General features: G+C 42.6%; 1 protein-coding gene across 6 annotated transcripts in view; it reads right to left on the reverse strand.

Moving 5' to 3' along the window:
- Nucleotides 1–19302, reverse strand: part of LOC129783027 (rapamycin-insensitive companion of mTOR-like) — a 109195-nt gene that overhangs the window by 42358 nt on the left and 47535 nt on the right. For 5 of the 6 annotated variants that reach the window (XM_055792680.1, XM_055792678.1, XM_055792681.1 and 2 more), the window contains 5 exons: nucleotides 9627–9709; nucleotides 5256–5343; nucleotides 4146–4236; nucleotides 3945–4011; nucleotides 3757–3837 (listed from right to left, as the gene is read on the reverse strand). In XM_055792680.1, the coding sequence (XP_055648655.1) occupies nucleotides 3757–3837; nucleotides 3945–4011; nucleotides 4146–4236; nucleotides 5256–5343; nucleotides 9627–9709 (410 nt within the window). The remainder of the gene's footprint in view (nucleotides 1–3756; nucleotides 3838–3944; nucleotides 4012–4145; nucleotides 4237–5255; nucleotides 5344–9626; nucleotides 9710–19302) is intronic. The other variant, XM_055792679.1, reaches the window with a different exon arrangement.

A 19302-nucleotide genomic window follows, 5' to 3' on the forward strand; every position in this document is an offset into this window, starting at 1 on the left:
GTTGTAAATCACTGTAGTGATAAGCAATCCTATACCTGATGATTGTGGTCATCTTTTTTGGAGTTCATTTGGGGAAAAAAAGAGATAAAAAACCAAACCACAGGAAATCCGATCAAAAACTGCTCTGCTGCATATGCTTCTTGCCATCAAGAAAGGCCATAAAAAAGAAAGAACTGTTTTGCAAGAAAGGTAAATCATATCACTTCACATGACTAACAGTTTCTCAGCAGGCTGAAAGAAGGCACTAGAGTGTATATGAAAACAATATCATCTCTAAACCAAAATAATTTAGGTTAAGTTCTGCTCTTCAGGCAGGTTTCTTTTGGTTGGTTTTGGTCGAGAGTAGGCTAAATCAACCTGAGCAAGACAAATACAGTAGTGCTGTGATGGATGGTTATATGCTCCTCAGGAGGGATAGGCAGGGCAGGTGAGGCGGGGGCATGGTGCTGTACATAACAGATGGGTTGGATTGTATGGTACTTGCAGTTGGTGACAACATGGTTGAAAACCTCTGGGTAAGGATTAACAGGAAAACAAATAAAGTAGATCTTGTTGTAGGAGTCTACTATTGACTACCCAGCCAGGACAATGACACCAATGAATTATTCTACAAGGAATTAAGGGATATCTCTAGATCAGCTGCCCTTGTCCTTATGAGTGGATTTTAACTTCCCAGACATCAGCTGGGAATATCATACAGTGGACATGAACAGGTCCAGGAAATTTCTGAAGCATGTTGAAGATAACTTCTCGGTGCAGGTACTAAGGGAGCCAACTAGGAAAGGTTCCCTTCTAGATTTGTTGTTTGTAAACAGAGAGGGGCTTGTGGGCGAAGTGGTGATTGGTGGCTGTCTTGGTCACAGTGACCAGGAAGTAGCTGAGTTCCAAATCATTGGCGATAGTAGGAAAAACTGCCAGCAAAACTTCAACCCTGGATATGGGGAGAGCAGACTTCGGGCTGCTGAAGGAGCTAGTGTGTAAGGTTCCCTGGGAATCTGCTTTTGAGGGTATTGGGGTCCAGGAATGCTGGTCACTTTTTAAGAGCCATCTCTTAAAAGTGCAGGAGCAGGCAATTCCAAAGCATCAGAAGTCAAGCAAGTGGGGCAGGCCAGCTTGGCTGAGCAGGGATCTTCTAGAACTTAGGTGGAAAAGGAAAGTGTGCAGACTTTGGAAGCAAGGACAGGCAACATGGGAGGACTACAGAGATGCTGTTTACCACTGTAGGGAGAAAATGTGTGGCCAAAGCTCGATTAGAGTTCAAGCTGGCCAGCACTGTGAAGGACAACAAAAAGAGCTTTTTAAAATATGTTAACAGCAAAACAAGAATCAGAGATAACATTGGGCTCTTGCTTGATGAGTTCACTCACCTCACAAATAGGGACATAGACAAAGCAGAGCTATTTAATGCCTCCTTCACCTCTGTCTTTAACACCAATGATGGGCCCTGGGACCCTCAGAGCCCTGTGTTGGAAGGCCCTGACTGGAGGAATGATAAGCTCCCAGCCGACCCTGAACTTGTTTGAGACTTGCTGCTCCAGCTGGATGCGCATAAATCTATGGGGCCCAATAAGATTCATCCCAGGGTACTGAAAGAGCTGGCTGATGTCATCACGGGACCTCTCTCCATTATTTTTCAAGGGTCTTGGGAGTCTGGAGAGGTCCCAGTCGACTGGAAGCTGTCAAATATTGCCCCAATTTTCAAGAAGAGTAAGAAGGAAAACCCTGATAATCACAGGCCTGTCAGTCTCACTTCAGTGCCTGGCAAAATTATGGAGAAGGTTATTCTGGGAGTTATTGAAAACCACTTGAGAGACAATGCAGGCATTGGTCATAGCCAGCATGGGTTCATGAGGGGAAAGTCCTGTTTAACTAACTTAATTTCCTTTTATGACAAGGTCACCCATCTAGCTGAACAAAGGAAGCCAGTAGATGTGGTGTTTCTGGATTTTAGCATAGCTTTTGATACTGTCTCTCACAGTATCCTTCTGGGTAAACTGTCCAGCATGCGGCTAGAGAAGTCCATAGTATATTGGGTGAGCAAATGGCTGACGGGTCAGGCTTAAAGGGTTATAGTAAATGGAGATACATCAGGCTGGCAGCCAGTGGGATTCCCCAGGCCTCTATTTTAGGGCCAGTGCTCTTTAATGTTTTTATAAATGATCTGGACTCAGGAGTCAAATGTACATTAAGTAAGTTTGCTGACAATACTAAACTAGGAGGTGCTGTGGACTCCCTCAAGGGTAGAGAGGCCTTACAGAGAGATCTGGATAGACTAGAGAGCTGGGCAATCACCAACCGTGTGAAATTTAACAAGAGCAAGTGCTGGATTCTCCACCTGGCACGGGGTAATCCTGGTTGTACATACAAATTGTTGGACAAGAGGCTGGAGAACAGCCCTGCGGAAAGAGATCTGGGGGTTTGGGTTGATGGCAAGTTGAATATGAGTCAACAGTGTGCCCTGGCAGCCAAAAGGGCCAACCGTGCCCTGGGGTGCATCGAGCACAGCATAGCTAGCCAGTCAAGGGAGGTGATTGTCCCAATCTACACCGCACTGGTGCGGCCCCACCTCGAGTACTGTGTGCAGTTTTGGGTGCCTCAGTATAAGAAGAACAAATTGCTAGAGTGTGTCCAGAGCAGGGTGACCAAGATGGTGAAAGGCCTCGAGGGCAAGACTTATGAGGAGCGGCTGAGGTCACTTGGCTTGTTCAGCTTAGAGAAGGCTGAGGGGTGACCTCTTCGCAGTCTACAACTTCCTCAAGGGGGACAGCAGAGGGGGAGGTGCTGATCTCCTCTCTCTGGTGACCAGCAATAGGACACGAGGAAATGGAATGAAGCTGCGTCAGGGGAAGTTCAGATTGGACATTAAGAAAAGGTTCTTCACTGAGAGGGTGATTGGTCACTGGAACAGGCTCCCCAGGGAAGTGGTCATGGCATCAAGCCTATCAGAGTTCAAGGAGCATCTGGACAATACTCTTAGTGATATGATTTAGTTTCAGGTAGTCCTGTGAGGAGCAGGGAGTTGGACTCGATGACCCTTATGGGTCCCTTCCAACTGGAGATATTCTATGATTCTACGAATAAATTTACAATTTCCTCTCATCTCTAGCTGTTGAAATAAATATAAATCCTGTCAGTATGGAATGGTAAAACTTTAATTTTCTTGTGATACAGTGTGAAGGAAAAAAAGAGAAGCTACTCTAAGAGAGATTTTAAGGAGAGGGAAAAGGAACGAAGCAAGGTCCCTTCAGCTTCTCTGCAGCAGGGGCTACCAACAGCAGTGCTGAAAGAGCACTCCAAGTTGGAGTTGCCTGAATGAATAACATGAAGTTCCCAAGCCACATCAAGGTGAACATGAAAAGAGTTTCATCTGCCTAGCCTGTGAAGCAGAAAGCTAAACAAACTGCCACAGAGCTACCATCACTTTAGGAAAATCAAAAAGCATCAATAGTCCTTTTCCCAAACACAGTAACCAATGAGTGAGTTTGCAGGAGTCCAGCTTTAAAATACAACCGGTTACTGAGGACTGTCCTTGAAGCATAAGCCCTAGCACTTTCAGCACATTCCAAACTGCCTTCCTATCGATTCATGCTGGATTTAATATATGAAGTGACATATGCTGTAATATAAAATAACCTATTATTTTGAATGAAAAGTGGATCTTCCAAATTTGTAACATAAATTCAAAGCTATAATAGGAAATATCTATTTACAGTGAGCTACTAATACTACCTATTATCAGCAAAAAGTCTTACTTACCATGTGCAAAAGTTCTCCTAAAAGGATAGTTGCTCTAACAGATATATGGTCATCACTACTTGTGATCACTTCAACCAGACCCTTCAAAAAAGTTTTAAAATTATTACATTTAATGTATAACACCTTATTTTAATGTTTATAGAAAAAAAAGTAGCAAGCATCCATTTAAACTTCAAGACATTAGTTACCTCTAGAAGTCCATTAGTAATGAAAGCTGAAAGCACTAAAGCCAAATAATTATCCATGAGATCAGGCCTAAGGAGAAAAAGGTATGGAAATGGTTTAGAAAGTACATTTCTTATTGTGTCTGCAAGAAAACAACAAATATTTTTGTCAACAACAACAGAAAACTAAAACAAGAGTTTAGACTGAGTTTGCAAAATGTTCACCTTGACCTGGCTCGATGTGGTAGTATAGTTTTAGCTTCAGCAGCTACAAAGCCATCAGAAAGTCTCCAGCAGTCCTGAAATCTGCTTGGATCTATAACAAGAAAATATGGACAATGGTAATTATATCACTGGATTTCATGGTGTTAATTTAATAGTTGTCAATATGTAAATAATTCCTACTGTTATTTCAGGTTTAAAATTATAGAAAATTTTGTCAGAAGGGATCTCTAACAAGTCATAAAATCCACACTCCTGCACAAAACAAGGCTAACTTCAAAGCTAGGACAAAGATCTCATTTAAGTATCAACCAAAATAATGAAATTTCCAATTCATAAACACATCAAACTTGTTTAACAGAAAATATCATAAACATCTAAAATTTTAAACCATACATCCATATGTTGCAAAGTAGCAAGTTTGCGATAAAGAATGATTTATTTACTTATAAGCACATAACAGGGATTAAGCTTGATGATACAACTGCATGACAAAGACACTTATAACCAGGGTTTGAATAGAATTGCTGGAACATTAAAGGCCGAGACTTGCTTCTTTTGGGCTCATACTTTTGCACTGTGAGACAAAGCAGAAGATACTCTTTGGTTTACAAAGGAGCAATTCTAAAGATAAAAGACTAACTCTGCTAAATATATAGGCATGAAAACACATACACTTGCCCTGGGAAAAGTAAGTCTGCTGAAGTGCAGCAGATAGCTAGCAGATACACAATATATAGCAAAGACCCTTTTTCACAACTTCTGTAGCATGCACTGACACTTCTATATTACTAATGCTTCTAACACTTCAAAGAAGTCTAATTTATAGTAACGCATTTAGTCTTTTGTGTAAATGCTACACTACTGCTCTTGTATGAAACTTACAACTGATATATAGTAAGGATACCAGAAGAAAGTTAGACTTCTAGTAGCTTGATCAACACTGAACAATTGCTAAAGTTTTAAACAGGGCTTCAGAACACCCAATGAATTCAGTGATGAAATGGTTAAGATTGACATACTTTACAAGACAGAAGTAACAGTGAAGGCTTCAAATTTGTAGAAGAGCTTAATAAAAAGAATTTTTATGTGAACCAGTACTAAACTACTTACCTACACTGAGAAGTGCCTCAATAAACTCTTCTGCAACAACAGGGAGAGGAAGGCGAAATATATCATAAAGAACCTCAAGCAGACCATGCTAGCAAAAAACAAACAAACCAGAAGTTTCAGAAATTTTATAGATTTACAAAAATGTTTACTATTATTTTTGAAGTCGTGATTTCTAGAGTGCTAAAATTGGTGTCTTTGTTTCAGGGTTTCTTTTAGGATAACATGCTTATTTTCATAATCTGAATGAATCAAATGCTTTGCTGTTCTGCCAACTGAAGAGTAAAGACCCATCACATCACAAGAGATGCTGGAGCTGAGTAAGGCAGCCCAACCTGCCCGTTGTATAATAACCAGTGCAACTAAGAAAAAGAGATGGGTGACAGCAGTAGGCAAAATTCCTCTGAGAGGTACAGAGGCACCTATTTACCAATCTGATGTGCTCTCTGGAAAGGTATGCTGCTTGCCAGGGACTCATATCAGGGATGTTACTGACAGGCTACGAATCTTTACAATTCACTATTATCCACTGCTGTTGTTCCACATGGGCACCAGTGTTAAACCAGGAGCAGTCTGAGGGGCATCAAGAAGGATTACAGAGCCCTGGGAGCGGCAGTAAGGGACTATGGAGCACAGGTAGATTTTTCATCAGTCCTCCCGGTCAAAGGGAAGGGGCTTGAAAGGACCAATTGAATCTGGCAAATCAACAAATGGTTACAGGACTGGTGCCACAGACAGGAGTTTGGTACTTAGACCATGGACTTAAACCCAGTCTACTGGGGGCTGATGGGGTCCATCTGTAAGAGAAGGGGAAGAGCATCTTCAGTCATAGGCTGGCCAAGCTGGTGAGGAGGGCTTTAAACTAAAGTTGCTGGGGGAGGGGAACCTCAATCCATCCCACTCCTACCAGTTTGATGCCAGTGACAGCAATAGACGCCCAGAGCCTGGAGAGGGATCACAAGGCAGTGGGACATCACCTGAAGAGCAGCACAAAGGAATTCCAGCCACTCCAGCCAGTGAGTCAGCTTCATCATCATCAACTTAAATGTCTCTATTCAAACACACGTAGCATGGGGAATAAACAACAGGAGTTACATGCCCACGCCTGTAGGGCCATGGTCTTATTGGCATCACAAGATGTTGTGGGATGATGCATATGACTGGAGTGTTGGAATGGAAGGATATAGACTCTTTAGGAAGGACAGGCAAAGAGGAGGGGGTGTTGCCTTCTATGTCAACAATCAGCTGGAGTTCACAGACCTCTGCCTGGGGATAAATAAAGAGCTGACTGAGAGCTTATGGGTGAGGATTAAAGGGAGGGCAGGGACAGGGAAAAGTGACATTATAGTGGGGGTCTGCTACAGGCCACACGACCAGGAAGAATGAGAGGATGAGGTCCTTTAGAGGCAGATAGGAGATGCCTAAAGTTCACAAGCCCTGGTCCCATTGGGGGGCTACAATCACCATGATATCTGTTGGGAGGGGCAACATAGCAGGGCATAAGCAATCCAGGAGGTTCTTTGAATGGGTTGATGATAACTTCCTTCTCCAAGTGATAGAGGAGCCAACGAGGAGAGGAGCTATGCTGGACCTTGTTCTCACCAACAAGGAGGGGCTGAGTGAGGAATGTGAAGCTTAAGGGCAGCCTTGGCTGCAGGGACCATGAAATGGTGGAGTTCAAGATCCTTAGAGCAGCAAGGAGGGCATACAGCAAGATCACTACCGTGGAATTCAGGAGAGCTGACTTTGGCCTCTTCAGGGATCTGCTTGGTAGAGCACCATGGGATAGAGCCCTGCAGGGAAGAGGCGCCCAAGAAAGTTGGTTAATATGCAAGGATCACCTCCTCCAAGCTCAGGAGCGATGCCTCCCAACAAAGAGGAAGTCAGGCAAAAACACCAGGAGGCCTGCATGGGTGAACAGGACAAACTCAAACACAAAAAGGAAGCCTACAGGGGATGGAAGTAAGGACAGGTCGCCTGGGAGGAATACAGAGAAAGTGTCCAAGCAGCCATGGATCAGGTTAGGAAAGCTGAAGCCCTGATAGAATTAAATCTGGCCAGGGACATCAAGGGCAACAAGAAAAGCTTCTATAGGTATGTCAGCGATAAAAGGAAGACTAGGGAAAATGTGGGCCCTCTCTGGAAGGAAACGGGGGACCCTGGTTACCCAGGACATGGAGAAGGCTGAGGTACTCAATGACTTTTTTGCCTCAGTCTTCACCTGCAAGTACTCCAACCACACCGCCCAAGTCACAGAAGGCAAAGGCGGGGGACTGGGAGAATGAAGAACCACCCGCTATAGGAGAAGATCAGGTTTGAGACCATCTAAGGAACCTGAAAGTGCACAAGTCCATGGGACCTGATGAGATGCATCCACGGGTCCTGAGGGAACTGGCGGATGAAGTGACTAAGTCACTCTCCATCATATTTGAGAGGTCCTTGCAGTCCGGTGAAGTTCCCAGTGACTAAAAAAGGGGAGACGTAACCCTCATTTTTAAAAAGGGGAATAAGGAAGACCTGGGAAACTACAGGCTGGTCAGTCTCACCTCGGTGCCCAGCAAGATCATGGAGCAGATCCTCCTGGAAACTATGCTAAGGCACATGGAAAATAAGGAGGTGATTGGTGACCGCCAACATGGCTTAACTAAGGGCAAATCATGCTTGACAAATTTGTTGGCCTTCTATGACGGGGTTACAGCACGGACGGATGAGGGAAGAGTGACCGATGTCATCTACCTGGACTTGTGCAAAGCATTTGACACTGTCCCGCACGACATCCTTGTCTCTAAAATGGAGAGACATGGATTTGACAGGTGGACCACTCGGTGGATAAGGAATTGGCTGGATGGTTGCACTCAAAGAGTTGTGGTCAGCAACTTAAAGTCAAAGTGGAGATCGGTGACAAGTGGTGTTCTTCAGGGGTCTGTACTGGGACCAGTGCTGTTCAAAATCTTTGTCAGGGACATGGACAGTGGGATCGAGCGCACCCTAAGCAAGTTTGCCAATGACACCAAGCTGAGTGATGCAGTCGACATGCTGGAGGAAAGGGATGCTGTCGTCCAGAGGGACCTTGACAGGCTAGAGAGGTGGGCATGTGCAAACTTCATGAGGTTCAACAAGGCCAAGTGCAAGGTCCTGCACCTGGGTTGGGGCAACCCCCAGTATCAGTACAGGCTGGGCAGAGAATAATGGATTGACGGCAGCCCTGAGAAGAAGGACTTGGGGGTGCTGGTGGATGAGAACCTCAACATGGGCTCGCAATGTGTGCTTGCAGCCCAGAAAGCCAACCGAATCCTGGGCTGCATCAAAAGAAGTGTGACCAGCAGGTTGAGAGGTTGAGAGGTTGAGAATCACCTCTCTGCTTTGCTCTTGTAATACCCCAACCTGGAGCATTGCATTCAGCTCTAGGGCCCCCAACATAAGAAGAACATGGACCTGTTGGAATGAGTCCAGAGGAGGGCCATGAAGCTGATCAGAGGGCTGGAGCACCTCTCCTATGATGACAAGCTGAGAGAGTTGGGCTTCTTCAGCCTGAAGAAGAGAAGGCTCTGGGGAGACCTTATAGCAGCCTTCCTGTACTTAAAGGGGGCCTACAGGAAAGGTGGGGAGGGACTCTTTATCAGGGAGTGTAGTGATAGGATGAATGGTAATAGTTTTAAACTGAAAGAGGGTAGATTTAGATTAGATATTAGGAAGAAATTCTTTACTGTGAGGGTGGTGATGCACTGGAACAGGTTGCCCAGAGAAGTCATGTATGCCCCATCCCTGGAAGTGTTCAAGGCCAGGTTGGAACTAGATGATCTTTAAGGTCCCTTCCAACCCAAACCATTCTATGATTCTGTGATCTGGAGAAGAGAAAGGAAGGGGCTTGTTTACTTTAGAAGCGTGCCTGACTGTCACTATAAATTCTACAGAAGCTCAGGCTACTCGGATTACAGTTTTTTAGAACAGTTAGTGCTGCCACCATCCACTTGATTTAGCAGGTAATTGGGAAGTCACATTTTTATTTATCTCAGATTCAATGCTTTAAACTCATAACTGCAGCTACTGTGATTTTGCTTGGACTTGTGGTCAGAGTAAAAGTTAATTCATGCACTTTTCTCTCCTCCACTCCCTGCTCTCAGACATACAGGGTGTGATTCCACTATCATTTTATGTGCAAGGAACTGAGACAGAAAAAGCAAGCAACTTGCTTAAGGAGTTTTATAATGGGATTATTGACTTAGACGTGGGGGTCAAATAAAGTCAAGGCTAGTTGTCTCATAATTGGAGTCTGCATTTAAACCACTAAACGGATAAAATCATCAAAATTTTAAATGTTCATTAAAACATCCAATATTATTCCTATATCAGTACTAATTATTCACTACCTACCCGTATTTCCATATTTGGTATACAGAGTACCCCAATAAGAGACTGAATCCCAGAATTTCCAGGTTTGCACAAACTGATAATACCTAGGAAACATTAAATACATAATATTCCATCACCAAGCAAAAAAAAAGCATTAGTCACATTGTTAAATTTGATTTCCAGTTTGAGTACAAGCACAGATGATGAAAATTATTAATCATAAACATTTTTCACCTCTATAATGTCATCTCCTTTCTAATAAATGTTTAACAAAGCTTTCTAATGACAAAACTTTGTTTCTTCATTAAAAAATAGAGCTACTTTTACCCTCTTTACTGTGAACAATATTCTCAAATTATCTGCATAACCAACATTTACGTGGATGAAATGGCAGAAAGAAAAGACAAAATTGTCAGTAAAGGATAAATATTAAACCTGAAAGATATAAATCATCTTAGCAGAACCGTGAGCTGTTTCTCCATCAAAAGCTGTATGTTAAACTAATAATTTAGTTACCTTTAATCTCAGGAGAATTCTAAACAGCGAGTTTAAATATACTTGGAATAACATTCTCTGTGCATCGTTTTTAATCATCTTTACCCAAATGACAAGTGCTCATCTCCAGAATTTTCATAGAATAAAACAAGTTTCTCCAAAATACAACTTTAAATGAACAAAAAGCCAGGTTTACACACCTTTACGTCTTACATATTATATATAAACCCAAATCTTCATTCATTAATATTTACTAAAAAATGAAAATTATTACCTACTCGTCTATTTATTTTCACTAATACATATCTAACTTTAATGACATGTGTTTTATATGAACTTGAAGATCAAGTCCTCAAGTTCGAAACTTCCATGTCACAAAAACTTATGACAAGTACACATGGCCACATAGACATTAAGGGCATTTAAATATGTTCCACTGAGGGAAGGGGTTAAAGAAATTTTAGTAGATCTAATTGCTTAATGATTACCTAAATTGTTGTTGATAAATAATGCTTTGTTTTACTAACTGTTGTGAGGTGGGGTTTGTTTTGTTTTGTTTTTTGTTTTTGGGGGGTTTTTTTGAGTTTTTTTTTTACTAACCATTAACTGAAGCAAGGAGTCTGCAGTTCCTCCTGAAGGACAGTTCCTGATAAGAACTAGCTAAAACCAACTGTATAGTTTGGACAAAGACCAAGGAACAACTGAGAGGAACAACTGAGTCTGCGCAAAGAGATAAGGTAAAAAGTTCAGAGCGAGGGAGACTACCAAGCCTTCATCCCCATGACCCCCACCAAGAGGCACCACGCAAGCATAGTTGGGAGGGACTTATGGAAATGACTTCTTGGAACTAATTTTAATATGAAGTGGGCCTAGGCTATGAATATGTATATGCATATTTGGAAATCTTATGTATATGCAACATTTGATTGTATAAATTGAGGCAAGTTGTTGCCCCAGGCGCACATGGCTTTGGTGGGACTATCCCTGTGACCTACTTTACAATCTGATAGATTGTGGAGTCTGATTCCACAAGTCACCACAGTGCACCTCAGAGGCCTTTCCCCACCCCTACCTCCACCCCAAGAGTATAAAATGGTCTGTGGTGAGTTGACCTCTATTGGGTGCCAGGTGCCCACCAAGCTGCTCTATCACTCCCCATCCTCAACTGGACAAGGGGAGAGAAAAATATAACGGAAGGCTTGTGGGTCAAGATAAGGACAGGGAGATCACTCAGCAATTACCATCATGGGCAAAACAGACTCGACTTGGGGAAATTAGTTTAATTTATTACCATACAAATCAAGAGTAAAATAATGAGAAATAAAAACTAAATCTTAAAACACCTTCCCCCCACCCCTACCCTTCTTCCCAGGCTTAACTACACTCCTGATTTCTCTACCTTCCCCCAAGTAGTGCAAAGGGACAGGGAATGGGGGTTACGGTCAGCTCATCACATATTGTCTCTGCTGCTCCTTCCTCACTCTCTTCCCTTGCTCCAGCGTGAGGTACCTCCCACAAAAGACAGTCCTCTACAAACTTCTCCAACATGAGTCCTTTCCATGGGCTACAGTTCTTAATGAACTGCTCCAGTGTGGGTTTCATACATGGGGTGCAGTTCTTCAGGAACAGACTGCTCCAGCATGGGTCCCCTATGGGGTCACAAGTCCTGCCAGAAAACCTGCTCCAGCATGGGCTTCTCTCTCCATGGGGGTTCACAGGTCCTGCCAGGAGCCTGCTCCAGCGCAGGCTCTCTACAGGGTCACAGCCTCCTTCAGGCACATCCACCTGCTCTGGCGTGGGGTCCTCTATGGGCTGTAGGTGGATATCTGCTCCACCATTAACCTCCATGGGCTGCAGGGGGACAGCCTGCCTCACCATGGTCTTCACCATGGGCTGCAAAGGAATCTCTGCTCTGGTGCCTGGAGCACCTCCTCCCCCTCCTTCTTCACTGACCCTGATGTCTGCATAGCTGTTTCTCTCACATACTCTCACTCCTCTCTTCTGACTGTTGTTGGTGTTGCACAGGTTTTTTTCCCCTTTCTTAAATATGTTACCCCAGAGGTGATACCACTTGGTAAATGGTCATTTCAACTGATTTAGTTTATTTGCAAGACACTGTCTCAACTACAAGAACAAGCACTCTCTGAGGCAATATCTTCATGTTAAATATTGTAATATTGCAGAAAAAGGATTTAGAAAAATGTGAAAATCTAATTTTTCAATTTAGAAATGTCTACCACATAAAAAAATCTAAAACTATGTCCATACTGCAGCTCATCTTCAACTATAGCACTTGGTAAAAGCAGGCGCTAATGAAACTATTCTGTTGATATCTCTTTGCATAGGCAAATAGATTTCTTATTTACAATGGCAGAACCATCTCAAAGAGAAATTCTTATCTTATGATGCTATTTTCAACATCCTCTCACCCATCAAATGTGAAGAAGTACAATCAAGGTACAACTTATATGGCATTCTATACTAAGGAAAAAAAAGGCCAAAAAAACCCCCAACCTGTGTCTTGTTAGTAGTTAGTCAAAGAAAACTATGTATGAGTCCTCCAATTTAACAGCATCAAAACACATCTTAGTACCTGTTGTGAAAACTTATTAAATTGATTACTGCTTATGACAAAGTCTTTGTCTTTAATTAGGGATTGCTTAACATGGACAGGGAGCTCAGGGAGTTCAAGGGCAACTTTAACGAGCAGGTGGTGTTTGTCCTGAGCCCCCCAAACAAGCAAGATATGAGCAGGACCATCCAGACAATAAATACTGTGTGCAGCTGTGTCATGACGGTGACTCCACCACGTTCGGGCATCTGGCCAAGATCCCTGGTGTGTGTGAACCTTATGAACCATGAGATAGTGCATGCCTGCACTTAGCCTAAACTTAAAAGTTTGCATACACTAGGTGTGTAAACTATTTCTGTTTTTCACTGAGTATAAAGGCGGGCAAGCTCCGGGACTGGGCCAGAAGCCTCACCTACAGGTAGACGCACTGTGCAGGAATTTTCTGTTACCGAAAGACTCCTAGCGCTGGCTGCAATGGGGCTTCCCAGCTGAAGTGTGGGCCTGGATGATGTTAAAGGTGGCAAATGGTGATGTATCCTTTTCTTAGTCTCTGTAACACTTTGGAGTAATGATGTGATGCTTTGCTCCTATTGCTCTTTTATCATATTGTGCATAATAACTAGTACTGTTTCCTTTTATCATATTGTGTGCTATTTTCCTTTATTATATTGTAATATAATAAACTGCATTTATTCTTATATTTGATTTGGAATTCATTTTTGCTTGGTATCCAGTCAATCACCAAAATATAAATTGGCGTCACAGAGAGGATATGAAGCAAAACTATCTCTATTTAGGAAAAAAAGGTAACTTCAAATGCCACTAGTGCAATGATAATATTCCCAGGTGGGAACAATTGCCTTATTGTACTTTGGCCACCAAGTGGTCTCATTGTGCTGGACTCTGTGAAAGTTGGGATTCATGCTTGAGAGAAGCAGAACCCCTTGATGTGCTAAGATGTATGCAAAAGATACCTGTTGAAAAAGGGAAGGAAGTGGCCACATTAGGGCAACGTGGATGGATTTTATTAACTGCTTATAGGAAACAGCATCAGCAGCGAGAGCAGATTTGTGTAGAGAAAGTGAAGTTAGAGAAACAAATATGTGATTTGCAAAGTAAGGTGGTCCTGTTACATTGCCAGTATTGTTTGTTGACAGCTAAGTTGGATGCTTATCAGACTGTGGCAGAGAAGGCAGCTGTTAGGGCTGCTCAGTATAAGTATCATAAGCAGTGGGGTAGAGTGAATAAGGTGTGCACAGTTATTGCTGAAGCAGGAACACAGTGGGATCCTGACAAGTGAGATGGTGATATATGGGACTCAACTGATTCAGATGCGAGTATAGGGGGAGAATTTGTTTCTGAGACTGTAGAGATAAAACCTGTCATCAGGAGAAAATTAGAACCAGGGCCAGATGGATGGCAAGTGAGACATGATGTAATTGAGGATTATACTCAGCATGAAATTAATAATGTGACTGAGCGATTCCAGCAGAAACCAGGGGAACCTTTGCTCACTTGGATGGTGCAGCTGTATGATTTAGGAGCGTCTGGAACTGCACTGGATGCTGTGGATAGCAAGAAGTTGTAATATTGAGTTCTGATTCTTTTGTGCAAGATACTTTTTGAAAGCATTATCAGGGAGACACTAATTTGTTAACCTTGACAGCTGCGGGTTGCAACTGCAAATACCCCATGGAGGGGGAATGGCCAGGAGGAGATCGCCCCTGGTACACATTACAAGACTGCATACAGTGTCTTAAAGAGGAAGGGATGAAAACTGCTATCTTTATAGGAGACATTGACACAATGATACAGATTGGGTTAACCGCACCTATTAGGAATACAATCATTAAAACTGCTCCGCCTGCATATATGACAATCTTGTCATGATGACGATTTTAATAAATGAGACAGGGAACCCTATAGCAGAAGTAATTGAGAAGGTACAACAACTGGGAGGTTTAGGAGAATGGGGTCCGGAATAAAATGCAGGGTGTGGTGATAGAAATGAAAATAATAAAGCTGAAAATAGTAGGATTTCATGGAGAGGAATGTTTGCTGCCTTGTTAAAGGATGGGATGACTCGAGATAAAATTGATGGAATTCCTACGAATGAGATATGGAGGTTATATAAACAGTGAGGACTGAACAAACCAAGTAAGAAAGTAAATAGTTATAGCCAGAAAAGTTTGTAGAATCACTAGAGGATACAGCTCAGCCTTCTGCACTGCCTCTTGAACCTTGAAAGGATGCCCCACTCCCCAGCCAGAGGGCCCCCCGCTGGAGAGTCAGACATTCTGGGGGACAGGGAGGATTGGGGGCAGCTTGATGATGGTCTGTATCCCTGGCATGATGTTAAAATCCTCCATCGACAATTAAAAGAGTTAAAAGACTAATTGAAAGGAAGCTCCAATACAAGAGTGGGTTAAGAAAGACCATGTGTCCTCAAACTTTTTAAACAGGGGGCCGGTTCACTGTCCCTCAGACACTGTCGGGGGCCGGACTATAGTTTGGAAAAAAATGAACAAATCCCTATGCACACTGCACATATTTTGTTTGTAGTAGTGCACAAAAAACAGGGAAAAGAATGCAATATTTTAAATTAAGAACAATTGTAATCAACAAAAACCAATAATATTTCAATGTGAACTATGGGCCTGCTTTTGGCTAATGAGATGGTCAGTGTTAGGTTCCATATTTGTCACTGCCAGTCGTAGCAAGTGATGCAAGTGTTCATCAGTTAGTCTGGATCTGACTGGAGATTTCAGATGTTTCATTTGGGAAAAAGTCTGCTCACAGACATAGGTGCTGCCAAAGATGGTTGCAATTTGGAGTGCATGGTTCCTGAGATTATGATATGTCTCTGAGGGGAGAGACGCATAGAAATTAGTAAGGCTGCTTGATTTGAATGCATCTTTCAGCGAGTCACAAGTCTGTAGCTCGGCCAATTCCATTTGGTAAATCGGATCAACAGTTTCAATGTCAACAGAAAATGGGTTCCGGAAAAGCTGCATGTCCTGTTCATGGAGACGAAGCTCTTTAAATCTAATTTGAAACTCCTTTTGCAACATTTCTAGTACATCCATACACGTTTTGTTTGGGAATGCGACTGCTGGTTTTTCTGCAGACAGGTTTTGAGTTGTGGGGAGATGGCAGAAGTTTTCCTCCTTTACTTGGTTAATGAGCAGGTCTAATTTGACTTGAAATGCTTTCACATGTGAATACACATCACAGATGAGCTTCCCCTTTCCTTGAAGCTGGACACTGAAATTGTTGAGTAGCTCTGTTACATCTGTCAGAAACGCAAGGTGCCATTTCCGTTCTGCATCTTTGAGCTCTGGTACTTCTTTGTTTTTAGAAAGCACAAAATCATAAACCTGTGGAAGTAAGTCATAAAATCGTTTCAAAACTGTCCCTCGACTCAGCCAGCGGACTTCTGTGTGGTACAGAATATCTTCATAGGCAACATTTAGCTCAGACAGAAATTCCTGACACTGTCTGTGGTTTAGTGCGTGAGCTCTAATGCAGTTAACACAAGAAAGCACAATTTTCATGCCAGAGTCCAGCTTCAGTGATTTACAACACAGGGCTTGTTGGTGGATGATGCGGTGTATGGCTATTGGATGTGAATGGCTGCGTTTGTCCATCTCTTTGTTAATGTGTGCAACCACTCCTTTCATGGACCCCACCACGCTAGGAGCACCACCAGGTGTCACACTGAATAGTTTACCCCAGTCCAGCTCCAAATTGTTCATAGTTTGGCAAACTTTCTCATGGATATCCTCTCCTGTAGTTGTTCCTTTGGTGCTTTTCAGTGCAGCAAGCTCCTCTGTGACTTTGAAACGATCATTTGTCCCACGAATGAAAATTAGAAGTTGTGCAGAATCACGAACATCATTGCTTTTGGCGAGTGCCAATGAGAAACAGCAAAGTTTTTTTGAGGAGTTTTGCAACTGCAGATTCAAATTTTCCCCCATTTCTTCAGTCCTTCGTGTAATTGCAGGTCCTGAAAGCCTCACTGTACTAAATAAATCCGCCTTCTCTGGACACATCTCTTTGGCCACAGAAAGAAGGCATTCTTTAACAAATTCTCCCTCTGTGAATGCTCTGCCAGTGCGCGCTACGAGCTTGGCAACTTGATAGCTTGCTCGAAGTGATGACATATTGAGCTGCTTTTGCTTCACAAACGTATTTTGCTGAGTTGTCAATCCATGTTTCAGTCTTAATATTTTATCTTTTCTCACTTGTCCGACCAAAGAATCATATTTACCTTTATGTTGAGTTTCGTAGTGTCGACGCAAATTGTATTCCTTTGACACAGACACTGAATTCTGGCATATCAGACAAACAGCTCGCTCTTTGTACTCCGTGAAAAAATAATCAGAAGTCCACTTTTCTTGGAACACCCCGCACTCGGAGTCAATTGTTCTTTTTTTTGACATGATGGTGCGCGCACTTCCTACTGGTGCTGGCTTGCTTGTCCTGCCTGGGAGCTGGAGGGAGGGAGGGAGAGACGGGGGAGCCGCCCCCCTCGCTGATGCCGCCGCCCCCCTCCTCAGCCCGGCCGCGCAGTCCGGACAGGGTGGCCAGAAGGGACTGAAGGGACTTTGCCGCGCCGGGGCTCTGACGATTTGCCCGAGTTGGCTGGACCTCGCAGTGCAGAGGCTGCCGACTGAGCTTGCCCAGCAGAGGAGATGGGGGGGGTGTGTGTGTCTGTAAATACCAGGGGCCGGATTGAGGACCCTGGGGGGCTGTATCTGGCCCGTGGGCCGTATTTTGATGACCCATGAGAAAGACGGTCGCCCACATGTGGAGCTGCAAATTTATTGGAAAAATTGATTCCCCTCCAACAGGTTAGGGCCCTTTTAGATACTGAAACGGAGGCCTCTCTAATTTATGGAAATCCAAAGCGATTTAAAGGTCAAAAAGTTGTTATTACTGGATTAGGAGGGAAACAAATTGAATCTGTTCAAACTAAAATTGAAATGAAAATAGGAAATTTGCCAAAAAGAACCTATTTATTTATGATTGTCCTAATCCCTGAATATATTATTGCAATTGATATTTTAAAAGGGTTAACTTTACATTTACAAGACAATATCAATTTGGAGTAAAGCCATATATTATGGCTAAACCTGTACTTGTGGGGAAAGTAAGAATGCCCCCTATACAAATTCCTTCTGCAGCGAAAATTGTTACAATGAAACAATATAGAATTCCAGGGGGACATGAGGAAATTTCACAAACAATAAAGAATTTGTTAGAGACAGGAGTTTTAAAACCCACCACCACCACCTGGAATAGTCCAGTGTGGCCAGTAAAAAAAAGTGATGGGATCTGGCAAATGACTGTTGATTACAGAGGGATGAAGAAATATACTCCACTGTTAATGGCCAGAGTGCCAGGTATCATTACTTTGATTGAAAAAGTGCAATAACATCCAGGAACCTGGTATGCAGTAATTGATTTGGCTAATGCTTTCTTTACAATACCCATTGCTGAGGAGCACTGGGATCAGTTTGCCTTTACTTGGCAAGGCAGACAGTATACTTTTACCCATCTGCCTTAAGGGTGAATACATATCCCCACTATTTGTCATTAAACAATGGGCTGAGCATTTGGATTTATTCACTTTACCAGCCACCACACAGATAGTACACTATATCAATGACATTATGATTCAGGAGGAAACTGAGCAAGAGGTGCAAAATCCATTAGAATTGGTAATCTAGCATATGAAAAACAAAGGATGGGAGATTAATCCAAGCAAAATCCAGGGACTGGCTCAGACAGTGAAGTTTTTAGGGATGCAGTGGCATTGTGGGCACAGAGAAATACTGCCAAAAGCCAGGCAGAAAATTTTGGATTTTGCAACACCACAAAATGAAACTGATGCACAAAGATTTATTGGATTATTTGGATTCTGGAAACATCATATTCCACATTTAGGGCAAATTCTGGCTCCTTTGTATAAAGTAACCCAGAAGAAATATGAATTCAAATGGGAATATGTCCCCGCTAACAGATATTATCTTTGAGAATGATATCATATCTTTTAGCCTTGTCTTTTACAGAACTACCTGTTTTGGATCCTGAATCTTGTCCTGTATCTTATGGTCCATTTGGACGGTGCCATTACCCCAAGAAACTATCTGAGAAAGATTAATACAACGACTGCAAGCTGGTGGTAGAGAAATAGCACCCACTTACGAACACAAGGCAACTATACCTGCGATGCGAATAAGCCTTGTCAGATAGTTAACCTGATGTTTTCACGAGGAGTGACCTTGTGGAGAGCCCTTGGAAGGAATGGACATCTCTTTGTGCAATATCAAATGGATCAAGACACAGTGACCTTATCAAATGATAGTACTGATGCTATCAAATGCTATAATATTTCTATTCCTTGCGTATGTACTATAGAAATAGCTTGTAATTGTTGTGTTAATGATACTACTAATATGTATAATTTTAGCAGTAGTGGTACCATAACTTTAGCTATGCTCAATATGCTATTTTGTATTAATGCTACTGTGATACAAAATAGATCAATCTGGGTTGATTATATAACTGTTTTTTGGAATCACCCTGTTACTAATACTAACTAATTAAATAGAATACTGGCCACCT

This window comes from Falco peregrinus, chromosome W (assembly GCF_023634155.1).
Source record: "Falco peregrinus isolate bFalPer1 chromosome W, bFalPer1.pri, whole genome shotgun sequence".
In the NCBI taxonomy this organism is placed as follows: domain Eukaryota; kingdom Metazoa; phylum Chordata; class Aves; order Falconiformes; family Falconidae; genus Falco; species Falco peregrinus.